Genomic DNA, 27,154 nt, shown 5'->3' with positions numbered 1-27,154 from the left:
CGGGGATATCTGCCTGGCACAGTGCAGGGAATGGTCAGAATGGGAGGAAGTGAGCAGAGGAGAAAGCTGAGAACTCTTGGAGAGGGACAGCTCGGTGAGAAAGGGATCCCTGCCAAACCTGCACACAGGGGAGGTGAGAGTTAATTGAGGAACTGAACTTAAGAGGATGCCCTGCACTTGTCAGCCTGGGTTATTTGCAATCCCTAAAAAACAGCTGTTCATGACCAGTGTGTGCTCTTTGGTTTTGCCTCTAGCAGAAGTTGCTCTCTATCCTTTGTCCCGTGGTGTTGGTCCTTGGGGAGTGCCTGAGCTGCCTTGGAGCTGGAGCCAAGGATGCACATGGGGATGTCTCCTGCTGAATCATCTGGTGGAGTTCAGACTGGTTATATTAGCCCCCACTGCCTGGTTTTAGTATTGTAAATTCTGTAAATTTAGTAATGTAAATTCTGGTGTGTTGAGCTGTACCCTTACCCTCTGTCTTCTTGGAGAGAAAATTTCAGAGAGAATAATATGACAATGAAGTTAATGTAAGTTGTTGGGAAGTTGAAGTCTAAAGTAGAAACAAATGAGAAATAAAACCCTTTTTAAAAGTGGAGGGAAGTATTTTCTTGCTATTTTTCATCTCCCTGGCTTGAGTGAGTGTGTGTTGTGAGGCTGCAGAGATTTATATTACAGCTCCTAAGCACCAGTGCTTGTTCAGGGTCTGTATTATTCCAGCCCTTTTTATTCTCTCGCCTTCTAAAGATGTAGTGTAAATATTTATCTTCCCTCTTGCCCATCGTGCTGCCCAGGACCCAGTGCTGTTAAACACTCTTATCACCTCATCGTTCTTATCTCCTTCGATCCCTGCCAGCATTTGGAGTCTGTCAATGGGAACAAGCCGAGCACCTTAAAAGGTGCCACAAATGAGCAGAAAGCAGAGGTGATAGGGAAAAAAATACCTGAAAATAAAGAGCACACGTGCTACCCCTCAAAGGGCAGGGCTATTGTAGAGCTTTGCTGCTGTGCTTTTCAAATCCACGGTGTCTGTGCCTGGGGAGGTGATTGAAGGCATCAAGGTGAGGTCTCGGTGTGGAGCAGCACTCAAGGAGGTTTGGGGTCCCCTACAGACCCTTGTGCTGGTGTGGAGGGTCCAGCCCCAGCTTCATCACCAATACAGGGTCAGGCTGGACCAAAGCTCACCCAGGTAACCAGCATGGATTTGTTTATCCTCTTTTCTCCACTGATGCTAAATGAAACAGGGGAGATGGAGGAAGAGGCTGTGTCTCCCTCCAGTCCACCCCACCACTGCACACAGCCTGGAGAGCGAATGAAGCAGCTCTGAGCTATCAGTGTTTATACAGCCCTGTTTTTAAAACTGTCCCATGAAACCACGGTCAGACACTGGCCAGTCAAAGTCTACTTGAAATGGCAAAGCAGCAGCAATCGTGTTACAGAGTGCACAGCATCTCAGCAGCTTTAGCCAAGCCATTTCCTTGTCTCTGCCCTTCAGTCCAGAACTTGTGTGAGGTTAAGCAGGGAACAGGAATTGCCAAGGAATGAACATGGGATGGCAACACCGATATAATCCTATCACTTCTAAAACAGAATTCATGTGCAGCAGCCATTGCAGCACTTAGCAGATAAAACAGTTGGTCCATCTGCGCTCGGTCCATCTTCTCCCATTTCTCTTGCTTAAATTTCTCAGGAGCAGAATGAAATCCTGTTATCCAATAAGTTATCCACTGGTAGTTGGATTTTCATTGAGTGACATCTGTCACAGACCATGCATGTAGGAAGTACCAGTGATTTTGTAGCATCTTTGTTTAGATGGGTTTGGTAGACATGGACGTTTGGGTTTTCATCTCCCAGCTCAGCTGTCACCCTGACATGGCCAGATGTGCCAGGAGGCTGGAGAAGCCACCAGGGATGGCACAATGGCATTAGGAGGCAAGAGGAAATCTTGGAATCAGATCTGTTGTTGGTCAGTAACGTATCTGGCACTGGACATTCTTACATTTGAGTATGTCGTGGTCTTTCTTTCCTTCCTGGTCACTTTCTGCCTGTGTGGGTTCTGCCATTTCCATGAGCTCCTCCTTTTTACAGATGGAGAATTGCTGAAAGGGCTCTGGAACAAGGGCCTACCGATGCCCTGTAAGCCTTTACAGAAGGTGTGTTGCTGCTCTGAACCTGGCTTTTTCCCTCTTTTATGTTGAAGTTTACCGAATCAGAGCAGGTTTTCTTCTTTTTAACCCGTGACAGTGAGATTTTCCCAGCTGATACAGAGGCATGAAAGGGCACTCCTCAGAGGCATCCTGGCTCAGTGTTGGCCTAGAGCTGCCTACCTCCTCTTCCCCACTCACCAACATCACCTTCCTTACTCAGCACCTTCTCTTTGGTCCATCTGCTGAGAGGATCCATCTGATCACTGCCAGCATCTCTGTGTTCCTCCCGGCTGCAGAGGATGCTCTGTTCCTGGCTGGTGCCAGTGGGATGAGGACAGAGGCTTGTACCTGACCATTACTGTTTGGGATCATTCATCCCTACACAGACACAGCTCAGGAGAAGGACCCTAAGATGCTCAAGGGGCCTCTGCTTTCTGTTGCACGTCAGGAAATATCCCTTGCATCAAGGCCAGCTACAATTCACTCATCTGTACAAAGTGTTTGATTACAAAACAGACATTTCCAGTGCCTGGCAGGCAATATTTGTTTCACATAATTCCCACAAAGGGAGCTGTAATCCTGACTTTCACAGCCCATCTTTGATTAGTCTCCAGGTGTGACCATTTTGCTCCAAAGCTCAGCGTTGCTGTACCTGGAGCAGCCGGGTACATCAGGCTGCAATTAGCCACGGTGCTCCAAAAAGCCAAATCAAAGAGGGATTGAGATCAGCAGCTTCCCGAGGGCTTTCAAGGCCTTTAGTGAGTGACCACACTGGAGCTTTTTCCATTTACCTGGATTAAAATTTGTCACAGAGGAAAATAGAAGCAAACAGCACGGCATCTGAGAAGTGTAACAAATAGCATTTGACCATTGGGCAGGCTCAAAGCAGGGGGAAAATCCGCAGCGTAAATAAAGTGCAAACCATGTTTGCATAACATTGGATTAATAGTTCTTTTTAAAAACCACACTGGGATTAAAGAGACGCATTTCCTATGCCAGGACCTGTGCTCCCTCCTTAGCCCAGCAGATGCCAGGAAGTACATCTAAGAGAAATAAAAAACCTTGTTATCCCCAGCCAGCTGCTGAAACAGCAGTGCTTTCTGCAGGCCTTTGGAAGAGGAACAAATGTCTTCAGGATTCCTGGAGCAGTCCTGTGTGTTTTAATAGGGAGTTCTGCAGCAAAGTGTTCCCGTGGGAAGGGGTTTCTGCTGCACAGCTCCAGTCCCATTCACCTGTGGGTTTTGTTGGCTGCAGTCTTGGAGGTGGTGATGCAGAGGGGAGCTGGATTCCCATCCCCCAGCCCACACATTTGACATCCTGCCTTTCCAATAACTCATTCAGAGCACTCCCACCTCTCCTTCCCCTGCCCTGCTCCGTATTTTGCTGAAGTCAGTGCTGGCCCTGTCACTCCTCAGAGCAGGCATGTGCTTAAGGAGAGCTCAGGGGCACTGGCTCACATTGGTTACCTTATTAGTGTGGAATAATCAATGGATGCTGTCCATGATTGCCTCAGTTCTTTGGTTTGTGGTACCACCTAAAGACACCCATTTGCATTCCACTCCCCTCAGTCTGGGCAGAAATAGGCTCCTGAAACGAGGTGTCTCCAAACAACGTAGTGACACTTGGAAAGAAAAATCTGACCCTCCCACCTCTTTGCTTGGAAAAGATATGAAGTGGATATTTAGGCAGCAAGTGCCTGTTACATCTGGCTTTTTTTCCCTGTTGCTGCCGTGGTTGTCATGTTGGTGCAGTGTCCCAGAGTAAAGTATGGTATCTCCCACCCCAAAACACAGGTCATTCCTAATTCCTCAGCTCACAGGCTTAATATCAAACAGAATAACACACTGGGAAAGCAGGAGACTTCCAGCTATGAGTGGAATTTCTACCTGTTCTCCTGTTCTTTTTCACCTGCTCCAGAATCTATGGCAAACTGTAGAATTTGCACCTTAATCACAAAGATGATAGTAATTAAGTCTCCACAGACAGATGCAAATAAATTAAAGAGGCAAAGAACTGAATTAGAGGCTAATCCTGGTTGGGTTAGTGAAAGCAAAGGGGCCAGTAATTCTTTCCTTCTGTTATTTCACCTGTTCTGGTGGCAGGATGAGGCTGTGTCAGGGTGAGATGCCTGGGTTTGCAGTGCTGGATGTGAGGCATCAACTGTGGCAGAGCCCTGGGGAGAGGACACAGGAATCTGGGATGGGGACACACTTCCCAAAGCATTGCAGCTGATGCAGTGGCTTAAATGTTCTCTGGAACAGGGAGCTGTGTGCCAGCACCTACAAATCACGCAGTTTGCTTTGCCCTTGCACTGCAGGTGTTTCACAAGGATGAGTTTGGCAACTTGGCTCTCATCCCTGAGCACTGTGCCCTTTCCTGACTTGACAGAGCTTAACCTGGCTATTGGGGTAGACCTAAATTCTGAAGGCAGGGACCTAAGATGTATTTAGGTGGAAGGAACTGAGTTTTTTTCCCTGTGTGCTCCCTTGTGCTGAAGAGCACAGTGCACTGAGCTGTGTGAGCATCCCAGTGCTTTACCCGTCTCTCAAATAGTTGACCAAAGCTGGGTTTGCCCTGAAACATCTTGCACTAAAGCATCAGGAGTAGTGAGACTCCCAGAGTGAGGCCATAGGACTGAAATCCTTCATTTTTATGTGCTGGAAGTGATAACGGTGTGAACTGAATTATACTCACGTCATGACGTGATCCACGCACTCTCACGGGTGGATAGATATTGATTATCCATCAATAGGGAGTCATGGTGGATGATGATTCAAATCTCAGCTGTCAGGTAGCTGGGTGTCCTGGCTGTTTGTCTAGTCAATTAAATCATTGCTGTGATTCATTCCTATTTATTTAAAACTGGGATTTCTTTGTATTGCCACGATGTTACCTATACCTCTAAAATCAAGTCTCTCTGTTTTTCAGGATGGGGAAGGCCAGACTGCACTCCATTATGGTAAGCTGCCTCTAAGCTTGGCTGTTCCTCCTTAGCAGCATGGATTTGCAGCTGGGGTAAATGTTCTATACACAGAAAGCAAATTTCAGGAGAAAAATGAGCAAGGAAACTGGATTTGATTAACCAGTGGCTCCCTCCACTAGCAAATCCCAGGATGGTAGGGGTAGGAGCCTTGGGAGAAGATTGCTGCCCTCCCTTCGTTCTCCTCTGCAAATGTCACCTTAAAGCCCTTCCTTTTCCCCCAGTTAATAATGCAGAGTTCCCCTGTACACCTCTGTGTCTCCAGGATGTTGGTGTGCCACCTGCAGACCCTGGTTAGGGGATGCCAAATCCCTTGGCCTTCAGGGAGGGTCTGTGCCCGTTTGAACAGGTCAGGGGAAGGGGACAAACAAGGTGGCCTCCACCTTCATGTGTCCTGGTTTGATCACAGCTGAGAGAGCAGCAGCTTCTCTGCTACCAAAATCAGCAGAGGCAAGTCACAGTTGGTGTCCCTCCTACAATTACAGGCTAATTAGATACGTGATTTAATTGAAAGATTGTTCTATCTCCAAATGAGAAAAGTAAGAGACTGAAGTGACGTGTGCGGTGCTGATGTGCAGGGAATAGGAAAAAAAAGTATCAATTTAATCTGGATCATAATCTTTTTCCCAAAATTAAGACATAGCCAGTTATTATCTTGTACTCTCTCTTGATGCCTGTCACTGTAATTAAGAGCATACTTGTCATTCTGAAGTGTTTGTGTCTTTCTCTCTCTTCTCAATCTCTCCACAAGGACATTAGCAGGATGGCAAAATTGCTTTGCAGACATCAGTCCAAAGCACAGCATTTGGACCTGGAGCTGAACTCCCAGATTCCAGGGCCCCTGAACCAAGACTGTAGATACTAAAATGTGTCATTTCATTTCTCCCTGTGGGACCTTTCCTGTAGGATTCTCAATTTTTCAAATTCCTATCACTGTGACTGGAATGGTGAATCTGTTGCTTAGCACAGCTTTGTCCGCAGATGGACAGCACTTAAAATGCCACATTGCTTCTTTCTCTTCCTAAGCCATTCCACAGCTTGGGTTTTCTCTCTCCTGGGAAGATGCTTTCCCAGCTCCAGGACTGAGGGGTGCACAGTAGATTATAATAGGTTGTGCAAAAGCTTAGCACACATGTAAGTTATCCAAGAGCACTTGCTTCAAGCAAGCCCAGTATGTGAAAGGAAAATTATGTGAAAGGAGAAGGTGGATGCATCACCTGAGTTTAAATTCCATGCAGGTGGATCCCTCTGGCTGGGTTCAACACAAGCAAACATAACTGATACAATGAACATTATTTCAGAAATGGTTTCTCTGATCCACCCTGCCAGTTCAGATGTTTCAATAATGACAGTTTCCCAGAATTTTCTTCCCAAAAGTTTAAGTGTTGAAACTTTTTCTTCCCCCTGAATATTATCCCCTCTCTACTCCCTGTTTGTCATCTTTAGGAAGCCTCTCTGAGTCACTGGCACATGGGCTTGGTGTTCCCATGGGTGCCCAGCTGTTCCTGGGGCACATCACTGCCCCCAGGACATCCTCATTCCCTTCTTGCTGATCTGTCCATAAATCACCCCGAGCTTGGAAGCAGCTTCTCAAATGGGGGCCTGGGTTTGATTCAAGTGGCTGTTGGCCTAAAACTGGAGCTCACTGTCACTTCCCAGTCCCATTTCAGTCAGCACTTCACCACCAAGTCATTAATTGCAGCGGAGAAGCGGGACAGCTCCTATGAACACTTTCATGGAGTTCAGGGAAGGGTTAAATCCCATCAGCAAGGCAGCCCCTGCTTTTTAGGGTGTCTGCATCCCTTTTTATGAGCCAGCATGGCCTGACAGCTGTCCTTGTGGTGACAGCTCTCCTGATTACAGCCAGTGTCAAACCGCATCCTGCTGGGGGTTATAAATCCCGGCTCCTTCCGATCGCCGCTGACCCCGGCTTTAATCGGGGGTTAAGTGGAGGCCAGCGGCAGCACGGCCCGCCAGGACCCACGGCTGTGTGCACACTGTCCCTGCTGAACAGCCCCTTCTCAGCTCCTCTCCATCCACCCACCCACTGGGAATACTGAAATCATCACTGCTGCCTCTCCCAGAGGAAATCAAGGCTTCTCCGAGCACGTGGCCGCGGAGTGGGCAGGTTCTGTATCCTCCTGGGCGCTCCTGCTTCCCTGCAAAGCACCATCTGTTCGGCTCTGTCTGCGCCCTGGCAGGGCAGTGGGAGGGGATGCTGCAAGGAAAATAAATAATAAAAAAAAATTCATCATCTGAACCCTGAGGATTAATGGAGTCGGGAGGCAAACTGCGCTGAATGGAAATTCATCTTCACCCGTGCCAGTGTCAGGGCTGCCGCTCTGGCCCTTGACAAATCGAGGGTCCCAGGGTGTGATAAATCCAGCAGCTGTGCTTGTCCCCAGGGATGTCCCCAGCCTGCTCAAGGACACAGCACCGGAGGAGTAAGCCACCTTTCCCTGTGGGGACCAGCTCCCCATCCCTAGAAGCTGCCACCATACCCTCTTCGGCACCTCTGGAAGTCTATTTTCTGCAGAGGGATGTGCCCCCCTTCAGCTCAGCCTCACCCACACCCCCACCTGCTTCCTCACCAAACTGTTTCCCCTTTTTGACCCCTTTTTTATCTTTTTAATATAAACTCCAATCACACACTGAATTTATTTTAATGACACATTACTGCTTGTCCTTTTGGATCAGTAGAAGACTGCAGAGTAATGCAAAAGACACTTAATTACTAAAGGAGTCAGTCGGTTGCTTTATAAAAACACCCAAAATATGAATAAAACCAATTGCTACCAACGCAAGAGGAAGCTGCCAGCTTCACGGCCTTGTAAAGCAGGTTTTGGCTTCACTAGGGTCTGAGTTGCAGAGGCTGAAGGGAAAATCCAGGATCTGGGACTTCTGCCGCTGTCAGCCAAGTCCAGCATTAAGAGTTTTCCTAATTTTCCTGGCTCTTTTTTTTATCATCCTTAGGTAAGACATCCTAGGACTGAGAAGAGCTCAGGTCAAACCTGACTATCTTGGCAGAGGAAATGAGGGATGCAAAAACAGTTCCTAGTAGAGGTGTGAGGAATAAAATGTGTGCCCTGTCCCAGGCCATGGGCACAGTCACCTGGAGCTGGTGCTGGAGGAAGTGGTGGCCAGCAGCTGTAAACCATCTGAATTTTGTCCAAAGAGAAGCAATGGACAAAAGTCAGGAGCACTGAAGCTGTTGTGCCTGGGATGTGCTGCCTGCTCCCTGGGAGATTCGGGGGGCAGGTGAGGGGCAAAGGCTCACAGATCCATCATAGATGGTGAACACATTATAAATCCCAGGTACAAAAGCAGGCAGGGAATGCTTTCCCAGGTGGCATTTTGGGGGTCTCTGCAGTGCTGCAGTAACACTCTGGGGCCCTTCCCAGGGTCAGTCTCCAGTCCTGGACGTGAAGAAACCTTAGCCAAGCTGTTCCCAAGCTCCCTCTGTGTCCCAGGTCCCTCTGTGTCCCTGCAGATCCCTCCCAGCGCCTCTGACTGGGCTGTGGGCTCTGGTTGCACCAGTGGCACCCCCTCAGGACTTCTGGCTTTGCATTGCTGTCACTCTGTCTTTTCTCCTTCCTTGGCACTATTAAATCCAAAGCGATCCGGTGTGTCCCGAGCGCTGTCCCAGGGATGCTCTGCCGGGCCAGCAGCTGAGCCAGCGTTTGCTGCCTCTGGCCAGCGACAGCCACCGCTCCAAAACCTCCTGTCACCGCCTCCTGGGGCCAGCATCGCCACACTAACCCTTCCCTTTCTCCCCCACAGCTGCCACCTGCGAGTTTTTGGACATCGTGGAGCTGCTGCTGCAGTCGGGAGCCGACCCCAGGCTGCGGGACCAGGAGGGCTGCCTGCCCGAGGAGGTGACGGACTCCAAAGCCATCACTTCTGCTCTGCAGCAGCACGGCACCGGCGAGCCCTGAGCCCTCTGAGGGGCACAGAGAGGCTCTGCAATAACACCTCTAACCCCCTCCCCTCCCTGCTGCCCTCCCCAAACACCCCGGGGCTTCGAGGGGACCTTTCAAAGCACAGGGTCTGGTTGGGCTCTCCAGCACGAGGGCCAAGCGCATGCCCTGAGCAGGATGGCATCAGAGTTTGGCATGCTCTGAGGTTTATCAGTATTTGGGGGGAGGGGGAGAGGGGAGAGGGCCTGGAAGACGCCCCAGGTATTCTTTTAAGGTTTCAAACACGAGTACTGTATGGGCTGTCTCACCAGAGCAGCATGGGCTGACCAGTCGGGTCCTCCATGGGGATGCAGGGCCAGGTGAGATGTTCATCTCTCCCATTCAGGTTGAATTTTGGTTGTTTTTTTTTTTTTTTTCCCCCCCTGGGTCCAAACAAATAATATAAATAAAAGCACAGTGTTGGGATTGAGGCTCGGTGTGTTTGTTTGAGTTTTGGGGTTTTTTGGGGTTTTTTTGCAGGGGGTGATTTGGAAGCCATAAGAATGGGAGGCAGCTCAGTGCAGCCATAAGGCTTGGGAAGTTCTGCTTGAGCTCTTGTCCTGGGGAGGGAGAGCTGCAAAGACAGCAGGGTCATACAGGTGTCTGTCTGTCCCTCTGCTTCTCACACAACACACGCTGCTAATCGGCCTCTCCAAGCTGACAGGACTTTTACCTCTTTGCTGAATCAAATGCCTTTAAACCCCACCTCTGTCAGCGGCTCCAGGGCCTCCCGCTGTGTGTCCATCCCTGGAGCGGCTCCTTCAGGGCTCAGCTGAGCTCAGATAAACCTGCACCCACCCTGTCACCCCTCTGGGTCTGGCTCAGACACTTCATGATCTTCTCAGCTGGCCAAGTACCCAGAAAGGGGGGAAAAATGTGCCTCGTGGCCATGCCCCGGTGCTGGAGTGATGTGGGATGATCATGGGGGTTTAGTGTTTCCTCTTCAGCATCCCAGCTGTGCCCACGGGAGCTGCCAGGGGTGGGTTTGTGCCGTGGGATAGCTCCAAGCTGCGAGGGAGGCTGCTGCACTGGGTGCAAGAGGAGAATGTGGCTGCCCTGCAGGATATTGCCACGAGTTTGCTTTTCCCAGCTGAGATTTACAGCCTGGGGGGAGCAGAGGAAATCTCCATGGCTGTGACAGGAAGCTGCTTGCCATCAGGTTCTGCAGCACATCCAGCCTCAGGAGAATAAATGGGAACATTCCCTTGGCTAACTGGCTGGGCAGCAGGCACACGTGGGTTTTGGCCCCTCACAGCGTCTGTGGCTCCTGCCAGCGTTCGCTGACGCTGACAAAGTCACAGGCCAGGCTCTGTGCTGGGGACAAAACAGCTTGGACAGGTTATTTTCCATTAACTTAATATTAAGTAAGACTCCCCCAATGGCTTCTGCTCCCCTGCTCCTGCCCAGGGCAGCTGCAGGCTGGCAGTGGCCGGGCTCATCACAGCCTGGCACTTTTACATCTGGATTCAGAGGACGCAAAGATGCCAACCCCAATATTGCAGTCGACTTTGTGAGGGAGACACGGTGGCACCAAGGTTGGGGACAAGCAAGGCCACCCCTGTGCAGGGCTGTAATGCACAGCCACTGCCTGGCTTGATGGACACGCTGGGTAATAAAAAAATCTCTGTTAAAGCTGGGATGAAAAGCAGCAGCCGCGGTGCCGGTGCTTTCAGAGAGCACATTTGGGGCCTGAGCGCTCAGCCCTGAGATGTTTATAGCACTTTAGGTCTGTTTGTGAGGTTGGAGCCTTTCCAAAAAAAAAAAAGAAAGCGGGGGTGGGGGGCGGGAGGAGAGAAAGACATATATTATTGTTTATAATCTGCTTTATTCAGCCAAACCTTTCCCCAGCAGCCTTGCGGATTGCTGTTAAATCCCTCGGTGCCTTTAACTACTGATACAGAAAGTGGTTAATGTGCATTCGCCCTAAGCTTGGCATCTACTCCAGGAAATCACTTTAATTGAGAAGCATTAAATGTTAAAATGATTAAAATACAGAAAGCCAACACACCGGTGCCCACGGAGGGGCTTGGACTCGCCCCTCCTGCCTGGCATGGCCCTTCCATCTCACCTGTGGTGGCACAGCCAGGCTGTCCCTGCGTGGTGGCAGGAAAGCTGTGCCACCTTGGGGTGCCACCCACAGACATCCCCACCCCAAACCTCTGGGTGCCAGCAGGAGGCCAGGACACCAGGACCGGTGGCACTCGTTCCATCAGCCAGGGATGGCAGTTCCACCATCCAGGGAATCCTGACCCCAAAAAGCCAGCGGTGCCGGAGCAGGCGATGCCAGTGGTGACCCACTGCCCTCCCACTGAGGAAGAAAATCTCAAAGACAGCAGCTGCTAAAGAGCATCCCGAGTTTATTTGCCATCGCTTTCCCTCGCGGCGGAGGGGGTGACTGTACACATCTCATGCCAACACACCAGAGGCAGGGTACAAAAGCAACGCCCTAAGCCCGAATCCGGGGGCAATTTGGGGAGATCATTTCTCCCCGAGACATGGCAATAAATAATTCTTTAAAATTTATTATTATTATCATTATTATTATTATTATTTGTTGGGTTTTATTTTGTTTTTATTCCCCCAGGAAACAAGACTCTCACTTTCTGGAACTGTACAAAATTTACACAGCGAGGGGAGGAGGCATTTGGCCTTGTCGAGGGGGGATGGAGAGCAGCAGGCACAGCTCTCCCCCGTCCCCCTCCCCACCAGCACCGGCAGGGCCGGGAGCTTGGCACAAAGCAGCACCCAAGGCTGGGGAGGGGGGAGGCACATGGATGCAGCTGGGGCAGCTCCTGCAGCACCAAGGCACCCAGCTGGGGGCAGGGGAGGCAAGGAAGGACAAGGACAGACCAGTGATGTGCTTTCTTGTGTGGCTTTTTTTTTTTTTTTAATTTTTATTCTTTTTTTTTTTTTTTATCTCTGCTTCTGGAGCCTCCACACCTCTGGAAGGAGCTGACTAACTGGATCCACCCCCAGCCCTCCCTGAAGGATCAGCATCACCCCAGAGACAGAGAGGATGGCAGGGACAGCCAGGGCATCCCTGTGGGGCTGGGGCAGAGCTGGGCACCCCGGGCAGAGAGTGTGGAGCTGGATCTCATCCATGGGGCTGAATGCCTGAGGGTAGGGGTGCGGCTGTGCTGGGGGAGATGGGCAAGTGGGTTTCGAGCAAGGGCTAGTGCTGAGTGAGCCTGGCCAGGAGCAGACCCCATGGGCCTTGTGGGATGTGCCAAAGCCACCGCGATCCTTCCTGGCCGCCTGCACTCACCCTTCGGTACCATCAGACCCGCGGCACCAAAGCAGGAGGGGGACCCATGCCAGGAGCATCTCACGCCCCGATCGCCTCCCCTTCCCACCCCGCGGGTGCTTCTGCAGCTGACGAAATTCCCTTTCCCCTGTTTGGGAGGGATTTTTTTGCATCTCCCTCAGAGCAAAGGCTGCTCTCACCCACCTCTCCCGTGGCTGCCCTGCAGGTGCCAGCCCCGGGCATCCCGGGCCGGAGGCGATTATTTTAAAATTCCTTCCCCTCGCGTGACCACGGTACAAAGCAGCGATGCTCCTGCGTGCCCAGGGATAAATCACGGCCACTAAGCCAGGAGCAGGCAGCTCCCGCAATGGCCCTGCCCCGGACGTGTTCCCGGCAAAATAAACCCTTCTACAATATAGACTTCTCTTTTCGCGGAGCCTCCGGGCAGCGCCGAGTTGCGTTTCAACACCATATGGAAAAATAACTCTTGAAAATAGCAGCGGTGCTCGGCAGGGGGGGTGCGGGATGGACTCTGCCACCCCTGATTGTCCTTCTTGCCCTCCCGCCGGGGTCCCCGTGCGCCGCCACCTCTCTTGTGCTTACACCCGAAGGCATCCGTGCCCCCCGCCCGAGCACAGCCCCCCCAGCACCGCCGCTGCTGTCCCCCCATCCCTCCAGCCCTCCAGGGCCAATTCCCTCGGGAAAATCCTGGAAAGGTCAGCGGCCGGCGGGCGCCCTCAGTGCTGCTCTTGCGGGCCGGGGGGAGCGCGGGGGGGGCCGGGGCGGGGGGCGAGCAGCGCTTAGAAAGGGGGGTGATCCATGTCGTCCAGCCAGGAGCCCGGGCTGGTGGGAAAGTCTGGGTACCCGACGCTGCTCCCCGTGGAGATGTCGGAGGTGGGGCCCCCCCCGGCCATGGCCCGCAGCGTCTGACTCACCCCCTGCGCCCCGTGGGCCACCAGCCCCAGGCTGCCGTCCATGGCGTAGTCCAGCCCGTTGAGCAAGGGCGGATGGGCCGGCAGGGACGAGATGGAGGAGGGCGACTGCGGGAGGCCGTAGGGGCTGCCGTCCCGCAAGTCCTGGTACGTCTGTCCCGTGCCCTCCATGGAGAAGCCGCCGTTCAGCAATTGTCCGCCTGCCACGTCCCCCACGGAGCCGTACACCCTGTTGTTGTGGCCGAGCTCGGAGAGGATCTGCTCTTCTGCCGGGGACAGGAGGGAGAGCGGAGGCGGGGGGTCAGCGGCGGGGGGAGCCCCGCGGCCCCCCGGCCCCGCTCGGGCGCCGCGCTCACCGCGGAAGCTGAGCTCGCTGTCGCTGATGCCGCAATCCTCGGCTGAGCTCTCCTTCTCCAGCTTCCCTCCCCCGCGGCTCCTCTTCACACTCTTGTAGAACTGCCCCCAGCGATGCCGCCCCGCGTCCTTCTTCAGCCGCTTCTCCTTGGCCCGCCGGTTCTGGAACCACACCTGGAGCAGGCAATGGGGACGCGGGTGGCACCACGGCACCCCCGCCACGCTGGCAGCACCCCTGTAACCCAGCGCCCATGAAACCCTGTGCTCCAGCATTCTGGCACCCCCACATCCATCCCAACACCTCCACATCCATCCCAACACCCCCACGTCCATCCCAGCAGCCCCACGTCCATCCCAGCAGCCCCAACATCCATCCCAGCAGCCCCAACATCCATCCTAACACCCCCACGTCCATCCCAGCACCCCCCACATCCATCCCAGCAGCCCCAACATCCATCCCAACACCCCCACATCCATCCCACCACCCCCACATCCATCCCAGCACCCCCACGTCCATCCCACCACCCCCACATCCATCCCAGCAGCCCCACGTCCATCCCAGCAGCCCTCACGTCCATCCCAGCACCCCCACATCCATTCCAGCAGCCCCCACGTCCATCCCAGCACCCCCACATCCATTCCAGCAGCCCCCACGTCCATCCCAGCACCCCCGCATCCATCCCAGCAGCCCCACGTCCATCCCAGCACCCCCACATCCATCCCAGCAGCCCCACATCCATCCCAGCACCCCCCACATCCATCCCAGCAGCCCCACATCCATCCCAGCAGCCCTACATCCCAGCATGCCAGCACCCTGGCACACCAACATCCTGCTATGCCAACACCTACACCCCCATGCAACCCGGCATCCCTAAACCCCTGCAAACCCACATGCCAGCACTCCTTCCCCCCTGCTCCCACAGCCCCACCATCACTCCCTCAGCCCAGCTTCCAGGCACCCACATCACCCCAATAACCCCTGTCCCCCCTAAACCCCAGCAGCCCAGAGCAGCTCCTTTGTCTCCCTTCTCTTGGGGCAGGGTGGAGAGGGGCACCCTCACCTGCACGACCCTCATGTCAAGCCCCGTCTCGGAGGAGAGCTGCTCCCGGACGTGCCGGGCGGGCTTGGGGGAGTTTTTGTAGGCGTTCTTCAGCGTTTCCAGCTGCTTGGCAGTGATGGTGGTCCGGGGCCGCTTCGCCCCCGCCTCGGAGTCATCTGCGAGCGAAGGAAGCGGTACCAGCCCCAAGCAGCAGCACAAACCACCGGGGAATATCTCCCCAAAGCTGCCGCCCTTCCCACGGGGGCACCCTGCGCTCGCCCTGCCCCTCGCAGCCTTTTTGGGGCTCCTACCGTTCTGCTTGGCAGTCTCGTAGTCCTCCTTGCAGACCAGCCGCCCGTCCTCCATCAGGTAGAACTCGTCTCCCGTGGCCAGCTGCCGGCTGCAGATGATGCAGGCGAAGCAGTGCAGGTGGTACACGAAGTCCTGGGCTTTGCGGACCACCTGAGTCGGGGGGATGCCCTGCTGGCACGCCGTGCATTTGGTCCCGAAACGCCTGCCAGGAGAAGCGGGAGAAGCCTGAGCCCCGCGGCCAGGTGAGGTTTGCCGGGATGGGGGAGCAGGAGACAGGGCAGAGTTTAAACCAGCAATCAACCTTATTATGCATGACACTTCACACGGCGGGGGTTTATCTTCCTCAGAGTGAGAGACCGGCCTAATGGAGCCGAGGAAGGTTTTGATTTTAATGATTCTTTTAACTAATGCTTATAGGCTGCCTGATTTTTTCCCCTGCAAGGACAGTACATATTTCATCCACATTAATACCAAATAAATTAATTACACCGCCCCTCTGGCATGATGAATCCCAGATTAATGCAGAATGATGGGGCTCTTACACCATAAGGACGGCCTGACAGGGGTGTGGGGAGCCAGCAAAGCCACCAGCACGGCTGCAGGGAGTGTGCAAGGGACGTGAGAAAAGCGTGGCAGCAAGGCAAGGGTTAAGAGTGGGAAAAGAAGTGTGCAAGGAGCGTGCAAGAATGGTGCAGGAAGTGTGCAAGAAGAGAATTCACTGAATGAATGGCACAAGGGTGACATGTGCCATGAGAAGTCAAAAGGAAGTGGATATTCCACCGGTGCTTTTGGCAACAGATGCTGTGGGACTGACCTGGGGCAGGTCCCCACCTCCCACTGGCACCACAGGGCTCTGTGAGGTGTCCCCTGCTCCCCAGAGCAGCCCCAAACACCCCAGAGCCCACAGAGCCATCGTGCTGCTGCAGCAGCCCAGGTGACAAAGCTGCCAGAATAAATCTGCCCCCATCTGCTTTGAAGGAACCCCCAAATCCCTCCGGCCCCTGCCCCAAGGCTGCAGGGACAGGCAGTGGCCCAGGGACTGCAGCCACTCCGGACACCTCTCACTGTCCCCTGAGGCCTGAAAATCCCCCAGTCGTGCAAAATCAGCCTCAAGCCTCGTGGCCACCCATCCCCTCCAGAAATCCAGGGCACAGCCGCCAAAGCTGGGTCTCTGAGACTGTCCCTGAGCCACGCAGGTGTCACCCAGGGACGGTGGTACTGGGCACGAGTGGTGCCAGCACGATTTTCGGGGTGTTGGAAGCGGAAAATGAGAAGGAAAAACCCGGTTTGTCTCATTTTCTGGACTTGTATCCTACAGGGAGAGTCCCTGGACATCTGCTGGGGACACCTCAGCTCTCCTGGAGTCAGACGGGGAGGGAAGGAGGGAGAGGGAGGGAGGAAGTGGGAGAGGGGTGGAGAGGAGATGGACAAGAGAGGAGGAGGGAGGAATGATGGAATGGAGAATAAAGGGAGGGATGCAGGCAGGGTGGGAATGGAGGGAAGGAGGAAGGCAGCGTGAGAGAGGGATAGGATGGACAGAGGATGCTTTTCTGCTCCCAAGGCTGAGCTGGTGCCCTCTCTGCAGCCCATCCACTCCCTCTCCCAGAACGCTATAAAAGCCATTTTAACAACTGTCCTGAAACCCTGGGGTGTTCCCACATCATCTGGGGACAGAGGACCCAGGACAGAGCCGAGGACCAAGAGCTGCAATTTGGGGGAAGGGAAAAAAAAAAAGAAAACAAAAAAAAAAAAAAAAAAAAAATCCAAAATCGATCTGATCCTTTCCAAAGCAGCTCCTGCATTGCCAAGTGCCTCTGAAGTTGGGCTAAAATCCTCACGTCCCCTGCAGGTTCCCTACCCCGAGATCAATGAGCGGTTAAGGAAAGGTGAGGTGTGAGCGCCGAGCTGCTATTGATTGGCACCAAATAATCCAGGCAGGACCTCATCTGAGAAAGTCGCTGATCTTTCAACTCCAATTAACATTGATTACCCGCACCTTTTGGGCGACTATTTAAATGACTCGGAGATTAATAGGCTGGAAAATATCAGAAGTGAAGTGTTATTACCCAGGCTGGAGTGGCCGCTTTGACCGGCTCCGGGAAGGAGAAATCCAAGCTGCATCTTTGGTCCTGGTGAGGATCTGGGAGAGCCTGGGGATGGGAAGGCAGGGGAAGTCCTGTCTAGGGACTGATCCTGGTGGCTTTAGGCCGGTGGGGACAGCCCGTGGGGCTGGTTCGGAGGGGAGATGGTGGCAAGAGGAGGTGGCTTTAGTCCCCGAGGGGCAGCAGCTGCCTTAGGGCTGAGTCCTGAATCCAGGCACCCACCGGCCAGGATCCAACCCCTCTGCTTCACTGTAATTCAATCCCAGCAAAAAACCTTCCCTATCCCTTGGGAAAACTCCCAAATTTCACCGGCAGCCAAGGACCAGAGCATCCTAAAGGCAAAGTCCATTTTTGTAATGGGGAACGGGTTGTCCTGTCTCATGGGAGCAGGGAAATGCCAAGGCTGGGGCATCGCACAGCTCACAGGCAGCTGCCAAGGCAACCAAATGAGGTTTTCACACTAATGGGAGCAAAAAAAGGATAGATTAAAAAAAAAAAAAAGGTAAAAGGTGAAGGGAGAGAAACAGCATCAGCAAATCCCGAGGAGGCGAGGGAGACACTCGGGAGGAAGAGCCTTGCACGGGTTTCTCCTGCCCTCTAGCTCCGAGCGGAGCAGGATGTCATCCCCGGGGACCTGAACACCAGCACAGGGCAGGGACAGCAGCATCAGGGAGATCTGGAGCTTCCCCGTGCTTAAACCCCAACTCCCAGCATCCAAACAGCAGCAGCTGCAAAACACCGACATTCCCTTCATTTCCACAACAACAAACAACAAGTTGTAGGAAGAATCCTGAAGAAACGACGCATAAAATCAGGCTGTGCGCTTGCTGGGCGGGCAGGGAGGTGCTGATTTCGGAGGGGGGGATACTCACTTGAAGAAATCCTCCTTGCAGTAAACGCTGCCGGCCCTGGAGAAGCAGCGATCGGCCAGCTGCATCTGGCAGTCGGCGCACTTGAGGCAGGAGCTGTGCCAGTGGCGGTCCAGCACCTTGAGGATGAACTTGTCCAGGATGTGCTGGTTACAGCCGGCGCACTGGGGGATCTCTGCTCGGGGGGATGGAGAGAAGAGCAGCGTCAGCCACCGACACCACCCGGAGGGCTCCCAAAGCTCTGTCCCGGCACTTTCTGGGGGTTTTTGGGGTGAGGAGATGCCACTTCTCAACCCCTCGGTGCTCCAGCGCATCTCGCTTTGCAAATATTTGGCACGCACGAGGGATTGTTTTCATCCCTGCATCCCGTTTTTCAAGCCGTGTCCTGCTCTCTGCCACTGGAATGGCACAAGCATCGAGCAGGGGTTGCCCCGCACAGATGGAATCAGATGGATTTGGGAGGGGGGAAAAAAAAGAAATGGAAAAGGTTTAAAAAAGGGAAAAAAAATACACTTAAAAAAAAAAAAAAAGCGGCAAAAAAAAGGGGGGGGTGGGAAAGGGAATTTTAAAAGGGAACTATATTTTTAAAAGAAAAAATATAAATAAAAAAGCAGCAAAAAAAAGGGAAAGGATTTTAAAAGGAAGCAATACTTTTAAAAATAAAAAATATAAATAAAAAAAGCAGTAAAAAAAAGGCGGGGGGGAAGGGAATTTTAAAAGGAAGCAAGATTTTTAAAAAGAAAAAATATAAATAAAAAAAGCAGCAAAAAAAATGGAAGGGATTTTAAAAGGAAGCAATATTTTTAAAAAGAAAAAATAGAAAAATTTAAAAGCAGCAAAAAAAGGGGGGGGAAGGGAATTTTAAAAGAAGGCAAGATTTTAAAAAGAAAAAATAGAAAAAAATAAAAAAATACGAAAACGGAAAAAGATTAAGAAAAAGGAAAATTATTTAAAAAGAAAAAATGTACTTTAAAAAGGAAAGGAAGGTATAGAATGAAAAAATATTAAAAAGAGAAAAAATAAATAAAAAGCGAGGAAAACAAAAAAAGGGGGAAGATTTTTTAAAAGAAAAAATATTTAAGGAGGAAAAAAATCACAAGAAGTAAAAATATTTTTTAAAAATGGAAAGGAAGGAAAGATTCAAAAAGGAAACGGGAAAAAGGAGAAAATAAAGCAGAAACAAACAAAAAAAATAGCAAAAAGAGGAGAAACAAAAATCGTGAGAGGAAAGGAATGGTACAAGGGAAGGAAAGAGAAAAAAAGGGAAAGGGAAAAGGGAGAGAAAGAGGGGAGAAAGGGAAGGAAAGAGGAAGGAAAGGAAGAAAAAGAGGGGGAATAGAAAAGAAAGGCGGGGGGAAGAGGAACGACCGGGCAAAGAAGGAAATAAAGGGGGGAGGAGTGGGGGGAAGGAGGAAAAGAGCACAGGAAAATCTCATATTGTTACAGCCTCAAACACCATTATTCCAAAATCCTTTGGGGTCCTGCCACGAACCTCACGTGAAGGCGGCTGATTCCATCCATTACAAACCCTCACACCACAGCTATTGCTGCCATTCGAGCCTCTGCAGCATTAACCAGGCGAGAAATTAAAAATAATTAATAATAATAATAATAATAATAATTCTACGGCTTCCAGAGGTCCCTCTTCCCCTTCTTGTTTTGGGAACATCTGGACGCTTCGTTCCCTTCCCTCCAGCTGCTGCAGGTCGCCACCAGCCACGTTTTCCATGCTGGATTTGTTAAATTTGGTTTGAGAGCACCGCGAAATCCTTCTCCTGCACCTTCAGGAAACAGGTTTTGTGTCTAAATGGTTATTTATGTAAACACGTGTGGATTTCCATGCACCCATCCTGCACTCTTACAAGCCAACAAAGAGCTTGTCCTTTCCAAAAAAAGCAGCGACGCAGCTCAATTTCAACAAGTAAATATCTGCAGCCGAGAATACAACATCTCCCTTCAAATTTCCAAAGAAAAATTGTAATTTTTTTAAAAGAAGAGACCGGTTTTCCCTCAAATTTCGCTGTAGATGCGCGGCACCAACCCCACGCACAGGCGCCTGTGGGTGCAATGATGCCTCTGTGCACACACAGGGATAACAATAATAATAATAATAATAACAATAATAACAAAAAGGGGAACTGCCAGGGAAACCAAGAGATGTCTCTGTGGTTTGCAGAGAAAAAACATCTAAAATTCAAGCCCTGCACCCCGCTTTGTGCTTTGCCACGCCGGCAGCTCCCTCCCTGCCTCGCATGTATTGCACTCGTTTGAACGGAATTATTTTATAGAGCGGGAATAAAGTTAATGGAGACAATTGGTACATGAGGAACGAGCTGCTCTCTCTCTGTCTTTGCCCTCCTGGCTCTGTGCAGAGGATGTTTTGGGGGGTGGGGGGGACACAGCAGCGGGGTCCCCCCCCTCCATCCGGGGACCACCCGGCGGTGCAGCGGCCTCGGTGCAAACCTCGGCAGAGAAGTTTTGGGGTGTCCCCCCCTGTCCCGGGGCCACATTCCCGGGAGGGGACGGCACATGTGCATCCCCGGCAGCCTCCCGGGCGGGATTTGGCCCGATCCCATTAAAGGCCGTGGGTAGATCCGCAATCCCCCGGCTCCCCTCCCACGCCCGGGGGCTCTGGCCTGAGCACCGTGATTTATTAGCGGCGGGTCCATCTCCCCATTCCCCCGCCTCTCTCCCCGACGGGAAAAATTAAAGAAAGAACGATTGAAACGAAACAAACTCGGCAATCCCTGAGACCGCAAAACCCCCTCTGAAAGCGAGCGGGGGCAGCGCCGGGGGATGAGCTCCGAAACACCCCCGGCTTTGGGGCTGCGTTCTGCATTTTTGGGGGGAAGGGATGGAAGGAATGGAAGGGATGGAAGGGATGGAAGGGATGGATGCTGGGGCTGCGTTCTGCTTTTTTGGGGGGGAAGGGATGGATGCTGGGGCTGCGTTCTGCTTTTTTGGGGGGAAGGGATGGATGCTGGGGCTGCGTTCTGCTTTTTGGGGGGGAAGGGATGGATGCTGGGGCTGCGTTCTGCTTTTTTGGGGGGAAGGGATGGATGCTGGGGCTGCGTTCTGCTTTTTTGGGGGGAAGGGATGGATGCTGAGGAACGGGTGCCAGGGAATGTGGGGGGAAAAGGGGATCACAAAGGTGGCCCCGGTCCGCCGGTACCGGAGCCTGCATCGAACCCGAGCAAAGCATCAGTGCTGGGCTTCCTTCAAAAGTCTTTCTGCGGGGAGGAAACCTCATTCCTTCACATGCAAAAAAACCTTGCAATTCATTTCTCTGCTGCGGGCAAACGACTTTCTCGGCGGCGATTAATCACTCCCCCCTCTCCAGCCCCTTGGCCAGAGCCTGCCGGCACACGGGCACTGTTCCCGCAGGCTTTGGCACAAGTTTTGACTTCGGTGAGATTTGCAAAACAATATTCATAAATAATATTCGGGATTTTATTTTTAACCATCCCGTCTGCAAGGCTGAGCAAGGTCTGTCGCGGGGCGGGGGTGCGGGGAGAGGTAGCTCGGCTCCCCAAAATCCTGCAGGAAAAAAAGATGCTGGAAAAGCCTCTGCTAAAACAGGGAGGCTGATGGCTAAAGAGAGAGGAAAAACTGTGATTTAATAGTGATTAAAAATTGAAATGTCACGGATTTTCCTCTCACACACGATGAAATATCGAGGTGCTGCTGGGTGATGGGGAGAGACCCTGGCTGGCTCTTGGGAAGGGGTTCCCTGCCCAGGAGCAATTTCCTTTGGCTCGGAGGGGGCTGTGTTCTGTGTCACTGAGGCACGATCAGGTCCCAAATCTGTCACGACATGAAAGCAGGCGGCTGAGAGCTGGCAGGGCTCGGGCTGGGGCAGCGGGAAAACCACTGAAGGATGGATTTCAGCAGCCCAGCCTCATTTATTTTTCTTTCTGCCAATTTTTGCGCATAAATAACTATAATAATAATAATAATTATTATTAATAATAGCATTAATAGATGTACAAATAGCAATAATAATAATAATAATAATAATAATAATAATAATAATAATAATAATAATAATAATAATAATAATAATAATAATAAATTATTTCTCCTAGGATTCTTTCCTGCTAATTCTTGATATCCATCAGTCAGTACAGGAATGACATTGTCATGACCAAGGCAGTTTGGTGGCCCCTCTCAGAGCAGGGAGCTGTTCTGGGGCAATGTTGCTCCACGGTGGTTTAGGCACCTCATTTTTTTTCCTAAATCAAGGGATTCCGAGGCCACAGAAGTGACCCAGCGACCCTGAACCGGCGGCGTGACTCGGGATACGGTGGTGGGACAGACCCTGCGTGTCCCCGTCCCTGTCCCTGCACCGGCTCTGTGCTCCCGACCGGGATTTTTCCTCCCCTCTGCTGCGGTGAAATTGCTTCAAGGGGCCCGTCCGCCTCCCCCAGCAGCTCGGCAAAGGGACCGAAACGGGGGATAACGGGGGATAAAGGGGGATATCGGGGGATAACGGGGTCCCCCAAAGAGCAGCGGGAGGAGGCACCACCGAAAAACCCACGGAAAACGAATTCCAGCCGCTGGTGGGGCCGGGGCCCCGTGCGGGGCGCGGAGCGGAGCGGGGGCTCCGCGGGGCAGCGGCCACAGGTGGGGGAACGTGTCCCGGAGCCGACACCCCGTGTCCCCCCGTGTCCCCCGAAGTGCGGCCGGACCCTGTCCCGCGGTCCGGGCCCGTCTCGCCCCTCCTCCGCCACCGCCCGAGGTCCCTCCCCTCAACTTTCTCGGCGCCGCTGTTTGGGGGGCGGGGGGGGGGCGAGCATCGCCCTGTTGGCCCCGCTGGGGTCCCCCCCATTCCCGGATCCCTGGAACCGTTTGCAAACGGGGAGAAATAATAATAATAATAAAAAAAACAATAATGATAACAACAACAACAGCAGCAATGCCCGCGCAGGTGGCCGCCCGCGGAGCCCCCCCCGCGCAGCCTCCGGGCGCACCGGGCCGGGGGCGAGCTGGGGCACGGCCGACCCCCACCATCCATAGGAACCATCCACAGTGCCCACGGGATGCGCCCCCGCGTGGGGCTCGGCACTATAGGAACGGGGCTGAGTGCCCCTGGGGTTCACTGGGGTCCAGCATCCCCCCTTGGGGTGCGCCGTCCCCCCTTGGGGTGCACCATCCCCCCTCGGGGTGCACCGTCCAGCCGTGGGTGCGCCCCCCAAGCCGCGCCTGTGCGCACCCCCACGGACGCGCTACCTGTGGCTGCAGGGCAGGTACGCGCCCATAGAGACACGCCAGGGATTTTTGGGTAGACGCGGATGCGGCGGAATCGCTCCGGGGGCCCAGCCGGGCTCGCCAGCCCGGTACCACGGCCCCGGCTCCATTCCCACCGCCGCCGCTCCGCCGCCTGTCGCGATAAACGATAGAAGCGGGCCGGGGATGCGCGGGGGTGCCGTGGCCGTAGACTCACACACTCACACTCAAACACACACTCACAGACACTCACTCACACTCACACTCAAACACACACTCACTCACACTCACACACAGCCGGAGCCGCGCCGTCCTCCCCGTCGGGGCCGGGCCCGCATCGCTCCGCTGCCCGCCCGCCCCGGGCCACCGCTCTCCCTCCCGCACCCTCCGCATTTTCACATCCGTGAACGGTGCCACACACTGGGGAAAATAAACGGAAAGTGCAGAACCGGGAGCGACCGGGAGCGGAGGCACCTGCCCACCCGCAGGGCGCTGCCCCGCCGGCCCGGGGCCGCCTTTGCGGCACGGAGCGAAGGAAGGAGAAGAGAAAAGCGTCCTTACGTTGCACCGGCACACCGAGGATCTCGGGAAGCCCCTTGACAGCCCCTTCGGCAGCGAGCGCGGAGCTTTGCATCATTTTATTGGCCCGGGGGGCGGCGGAGGGGAGAGAAGAGGGGCGGGAGAGCGGCGGGCCGGGCCGGCGGAGCCCGGCGGCGGGAGCTGCCGTGTCCCGGTGCCGTGTCCCGGTGCCGTGTCCCGGTGCCGTGTCCCGGTGCCGTGTCCCGGTGCCGGTGCCCGCCGGTGCCGCCCGCCTCCCATTCATTCCCCTGCGGGGAGCGCGCCTGACGTCACCGCCCGCAGGGGGGCGGGGGCGGGCCGGGCCCCCCGCAGCCAATCAGCGCCCGCTCCGCGCCGCCGGGGGCGGGGCCTGCTGGGGGAGGGCGGGGCTTGTGCGGCGGGGGCGGGGCCTGCGGGGAAGGGGCGGGGCCGGGCCGGGCTGTGGCCGGCGGTGCCTTTGGGGACAGAGAGGGACGAGCCCAAGGCCGCGGGCGGGCTCCGCTCTCGGGGCTCAAGGACCTTCTCCCGCTCCATGGAAGGCGTTGGAGAGTCCCCACATGGGGCGTGAATGGAATAGAATGGAATAGAATGGAATAGAATGGAATAGAATGGAATGGAGGCTTAGCCAAGGGACACTTCCCCGGCTCCGGCGGACACCGGCGCATCCCGCGCCGGGATGAGTTATTGCCCAGCTGGCACCCGGCTTCCACAGGGCGCTGTAACACATCCCTGGGGCCCATCCCAGTGCTGCCTCCCCAAGGACACACCTGGGCATGCAAAGAGCCAGCCCAACTCGGCGTTGCTGCAGCGTGCCCAGCCCTACACCCGGCACAAGGGTGGCGATGCCAAAGTCACGGGGGAAAGGGCTCGGAGTGGCTGCGGCTTCCATGAGAATCCCCGTGAGGCTCTGCTGAGGGAAAACCCTGGGACAACGCCGGGAAACTCGTGGCGGCGCCTGGCAGCCAAGGGCTGAGCACGGAAACTCCCTGAAATGGAGCTGAAGTGACAGGGGGTGCCCCGAGCATCGCCCTTCCCGATGCTCACCGTGTCACCAGCTTGGGGACAACAGTGCCAAACAGCCCCGATGTGCCGGGCCGTCCCGCTCTGCTCAGAGAGCAGGGTGAGGCCCCCGAGGCACACGGCAGCTTCTGGCAAGTGAGGGAGGATGCTCACCCAGCCAAGAGCACGGCCACCCTCAGCTCAGGTGTGCCCATCCCAAGCCTTCGTTTCCACTCTGTTAGGAAGAGGATTTTCCCGCCTGAAAAAAAAAGCTGAAACCCTGCCTCGTCAGGAAATGTGCGGGTGGGACAAGCCAGCAACTGGGAAAAAACTGTTTCAAGATAAAAGCAATAAAACCTAAGAAATGTATTAAGCCTGATGGTTCCTTGGGAAAAAATTAAAGTTTTTCTATGAGATGCTGAGGTTTGATCCCTCGAAGCTTCATTTTTATGAGCAAACCCCAGTCCCCTTCATATCGCAGCTCTGTGTAGAGAGACTGGTGTGCACTCATCACAGGAGTGAGCTCAACCCTGCAGTTCACGGAGCGCCAAAATCTGCCTCCCACCGCAGGGAGGTGAACCCCAACCCGTCCCATCCCCTAAATCACGCATTAAGTGCATTAAGCACCGCCAGACCCCCGCCGGCCCCGGCCACCTGCGCTCCGCAGCCCCTTGGGGAGGGGCCACCGTGTCCCCCCAGCCCCCAGGCAGCCAGAGCGTGGCTCCCAACACGCAGAAAGGCAGGTCCCTAAAGCAGATTTACGGCAGAAGTTTAGCCGGAATCGCGGACAGACGGACAGACGGACAGACGGACACTGCCCCGTCGCCTGCCTTTTCTGCTGCTCTGCATTTCCAACCTATTTCCCTAATTATTCCACCGCTGCTGGGAGTCACCGCGGTCTCCCAGCTCTCTGGCACGCTCTGATTTATCTCTCAGCCGGGATAACAGCTCCCCCCACCCCCTTCTCCTCGGGGAATTCAATTTTCATTCATTTTTCTGCTTTGCCAGATTGATCCAGCCCCCTCTGCCCTGCCCTGGATCACTCATGGAAGTGGTGAGTGGGCAAAGGGAGCCACACAGCACCGAGCCTTCACCTTGGGGAAGCATCATGCTGTCAGGGGGGGAGGGAGGGGGTTGAGAGGCTGCCACCATCCAAAATAAAACACCCCAGCAGCATCTTCCCCGTGCTCGCTCACACATCTTCCCAGTAGAGCCCTCCTGGGCTTCCTCTCCTGGTAGCATTGCTTTGTTCCCCTCCATCCTTCCTGCTGTCCATCTGTTCCTTATGTTGGTGGGGGTCTTTTGGTCTCTTTAGGGATTTTTTTGATCACTTTGGGCTCTTTGAGTCTCTTTTGAGTTTGTTTTTCCCATCTCACAGGAAGGAGAGGGTGCTTGAGATGAGCATGAGGTGCTTGCCCAGCAAATCCTCTCTGTGCCACCCAAAACGCTGCTGGGTCCTGCTGGCGCCCAGAGAGGGGGGGGGTTATGTGTGGTGGGTGTGAAATGCCCCCCTCCAGCCTTTCTCCTCCTCCCAGAGCTAAACCAGAGCTAAGGCTCGATGGTGAGCAGCCTGCAGAAGGGTGAATGTCGATTTTCATCAGGTTGCATTTCTGGGGCACTTTTGGGGGGCTCTGGCCCCCTGCAGATGCCCTGCTCCTTTCTTGGCATTGCCTGGAGCCCTCTGGCCCTGCAGCCAGAGGAAGACACGAGCAGCACCAGGCGATGATGCAAAACCCACAGATGAGCAGGGATGGTGCTCCCACACGTTCCCTGCTATTAATCATTAATAAAATGCAGGTAAATCCCAGAACCTGTGACAAGATACAAACCCAGCCTCCCCTTGTGTGGCCCAGCCTGGGGCACACTGGAATTAGGGTTGGCTTGGACACTGTGTCACCGAGGGGGACATCAGTGAATTGTCCCCTGGTGCAATAAGGGAGTTTCAAGGCAGAATTGGGGGAAATGTAAAGGAATATAAGGAAATCTAAGGAAAACCTACTCCTGGCTCATGTCTGGGGGCTGCGAGTGCAGCTCTGTCCCAGTCAGCAAACCCCAAACGGGTTTGGAGGTGCCAGGGAGCTGAGGCTTTGTGCCACTCGTGCAGAGAGTTTGCCAGGTGTCAGCCCAGCTCCCAGAGTCCCCTCGTGTGACAAAAACAGCTCCCCCAGACCGAGGTGGGGACGTCCTTGCAAGTCCAAAGCTGCCACAGCCACCCTTTGGCATGAAGCCACCTCCCCTCGGCAGCATCAGCCGTAGCACCCTGAGCCCCACCCGCTCCCCACCTCTGAATTATCCCAATAATTTCCCCCTCCCACTGACATCCCTATTGCCAGGACCGGCCTGGAGTGAGGACAAGCACATCGAGAGCCGGGTACTCACCAGCAGCCAGGGAAAGCCTCTCCCCTCGCAGGCAGGGGCGTTGCTAATCGTAATTGAAA

General features: G+C 54.0%; 2 protein-coding genes across 4 annotated transcripts in view; one reads left to right on the top strand and one right to left on the bottom strand.

Annotated features, from left to right (window-relative positions):
- The window catches only part of ACBD6 (acyl-CoA binding domain containing 6), an 81,595-nt gene extending 72,084 nt beyond the window's left edge, over positions 1–9,511 (top strand). For both annotated transcript variants that reach the window (XM_058843092.1, XM_058843091.1), the window contains 2 exons: positions 5,073–5,103; positions 8,905–9,511. In XM_058843092.1, coding sequence (XP_058699075.1) covers positions 5,073–5,103; positions 8,905–9,059 — 186 coding nt within the window. In that variant the 3' untranslated portion in view covers positions 9,060–9,511. The remainder of the gene's footprint in view (positions 1–5,072; positions 5,104–8,904) is intronic.
- Positions 9,512–13,124: 3,613 nt separating this feature from the next.
- Positions 13,125–23,811, bottom strand: LHX4 (LIM homeobox 4). Of its 2 annotated transcripts, XM_058842929.1 has the most exons (6): positions 23,721–23,811; positions 17,937–18,108; positions 14,962–15,164; positions 14,672–14,826; positions 13,613–13,784; positions 13,125–13,522 (listed from the first exon to the last, which is right to left on the bottom strand). In XM_058842929.1, exons 1-6 carry the CDS (start codon positions 23,794–23,796, stop codon positions 13,125–13,127), a joined length of 1,176 nt encoding a protein of 391 aa, XP_058698912.1. In that variant the 5' UTR covers positions 23,797–23,811. The 2 variants fall into 2 exon arrangements, with proteins under 2 accessions (XP_058698912.1, XP_058698911.1); XM_058842928.1 differs by lacking the exon at positions 23,721–23,811 and having other exon boundaries at positions 17,937–18,260.
- Between the last annotated feature and the right edge of the window lie 3,343 nt (positions 23,812–27,154).

Source organism: Poecile atricapillus, chromosome 7 (assembly GCF_030490865.1).
Source record: "Poecile atricapillus isolate bPoeAtr1 chromosome 7, bPoeAtr1.hap1, whole genome shotgun sequence".
Lineage (NCBI taxonomy): Eukaryota > Metazoa > Chordata > Aves > Passeriformes > Paridae > Poecile > Poecile atricapillus.
This window is presented reverse-complemented; position numbering and strand designations above follow the sequence as displayed.

What these genes read in the sequence shown, in the direction of transcription:
- LHX4 (XM_058842928.1), bottom strand. Translation starts at nt 18,247, where the DNA reads ATGCGCTGGAGCACCGAGGGGTTGAGAAGTGGCATCTCCTCACCCCAA. An exon ending in TGCAAGGAGGATTTCTTCAA is followed by an intron (nt 15,165 to 17,936) that starts GTGAGTATCCCC and finishes TTCTCCTGGCAG; the next exon opens with GCGTTTCGGGACCAAATGCA. An exon ending in CGAGACTGCCAAGCAGAACG is followed by an intron (nt 14,827 to 14,961) that starts GTAGGAGCCCCA and finishes CTTCGCTCGCAG; the next exon opens with ATGACTCCGAGGCGGGGGCG.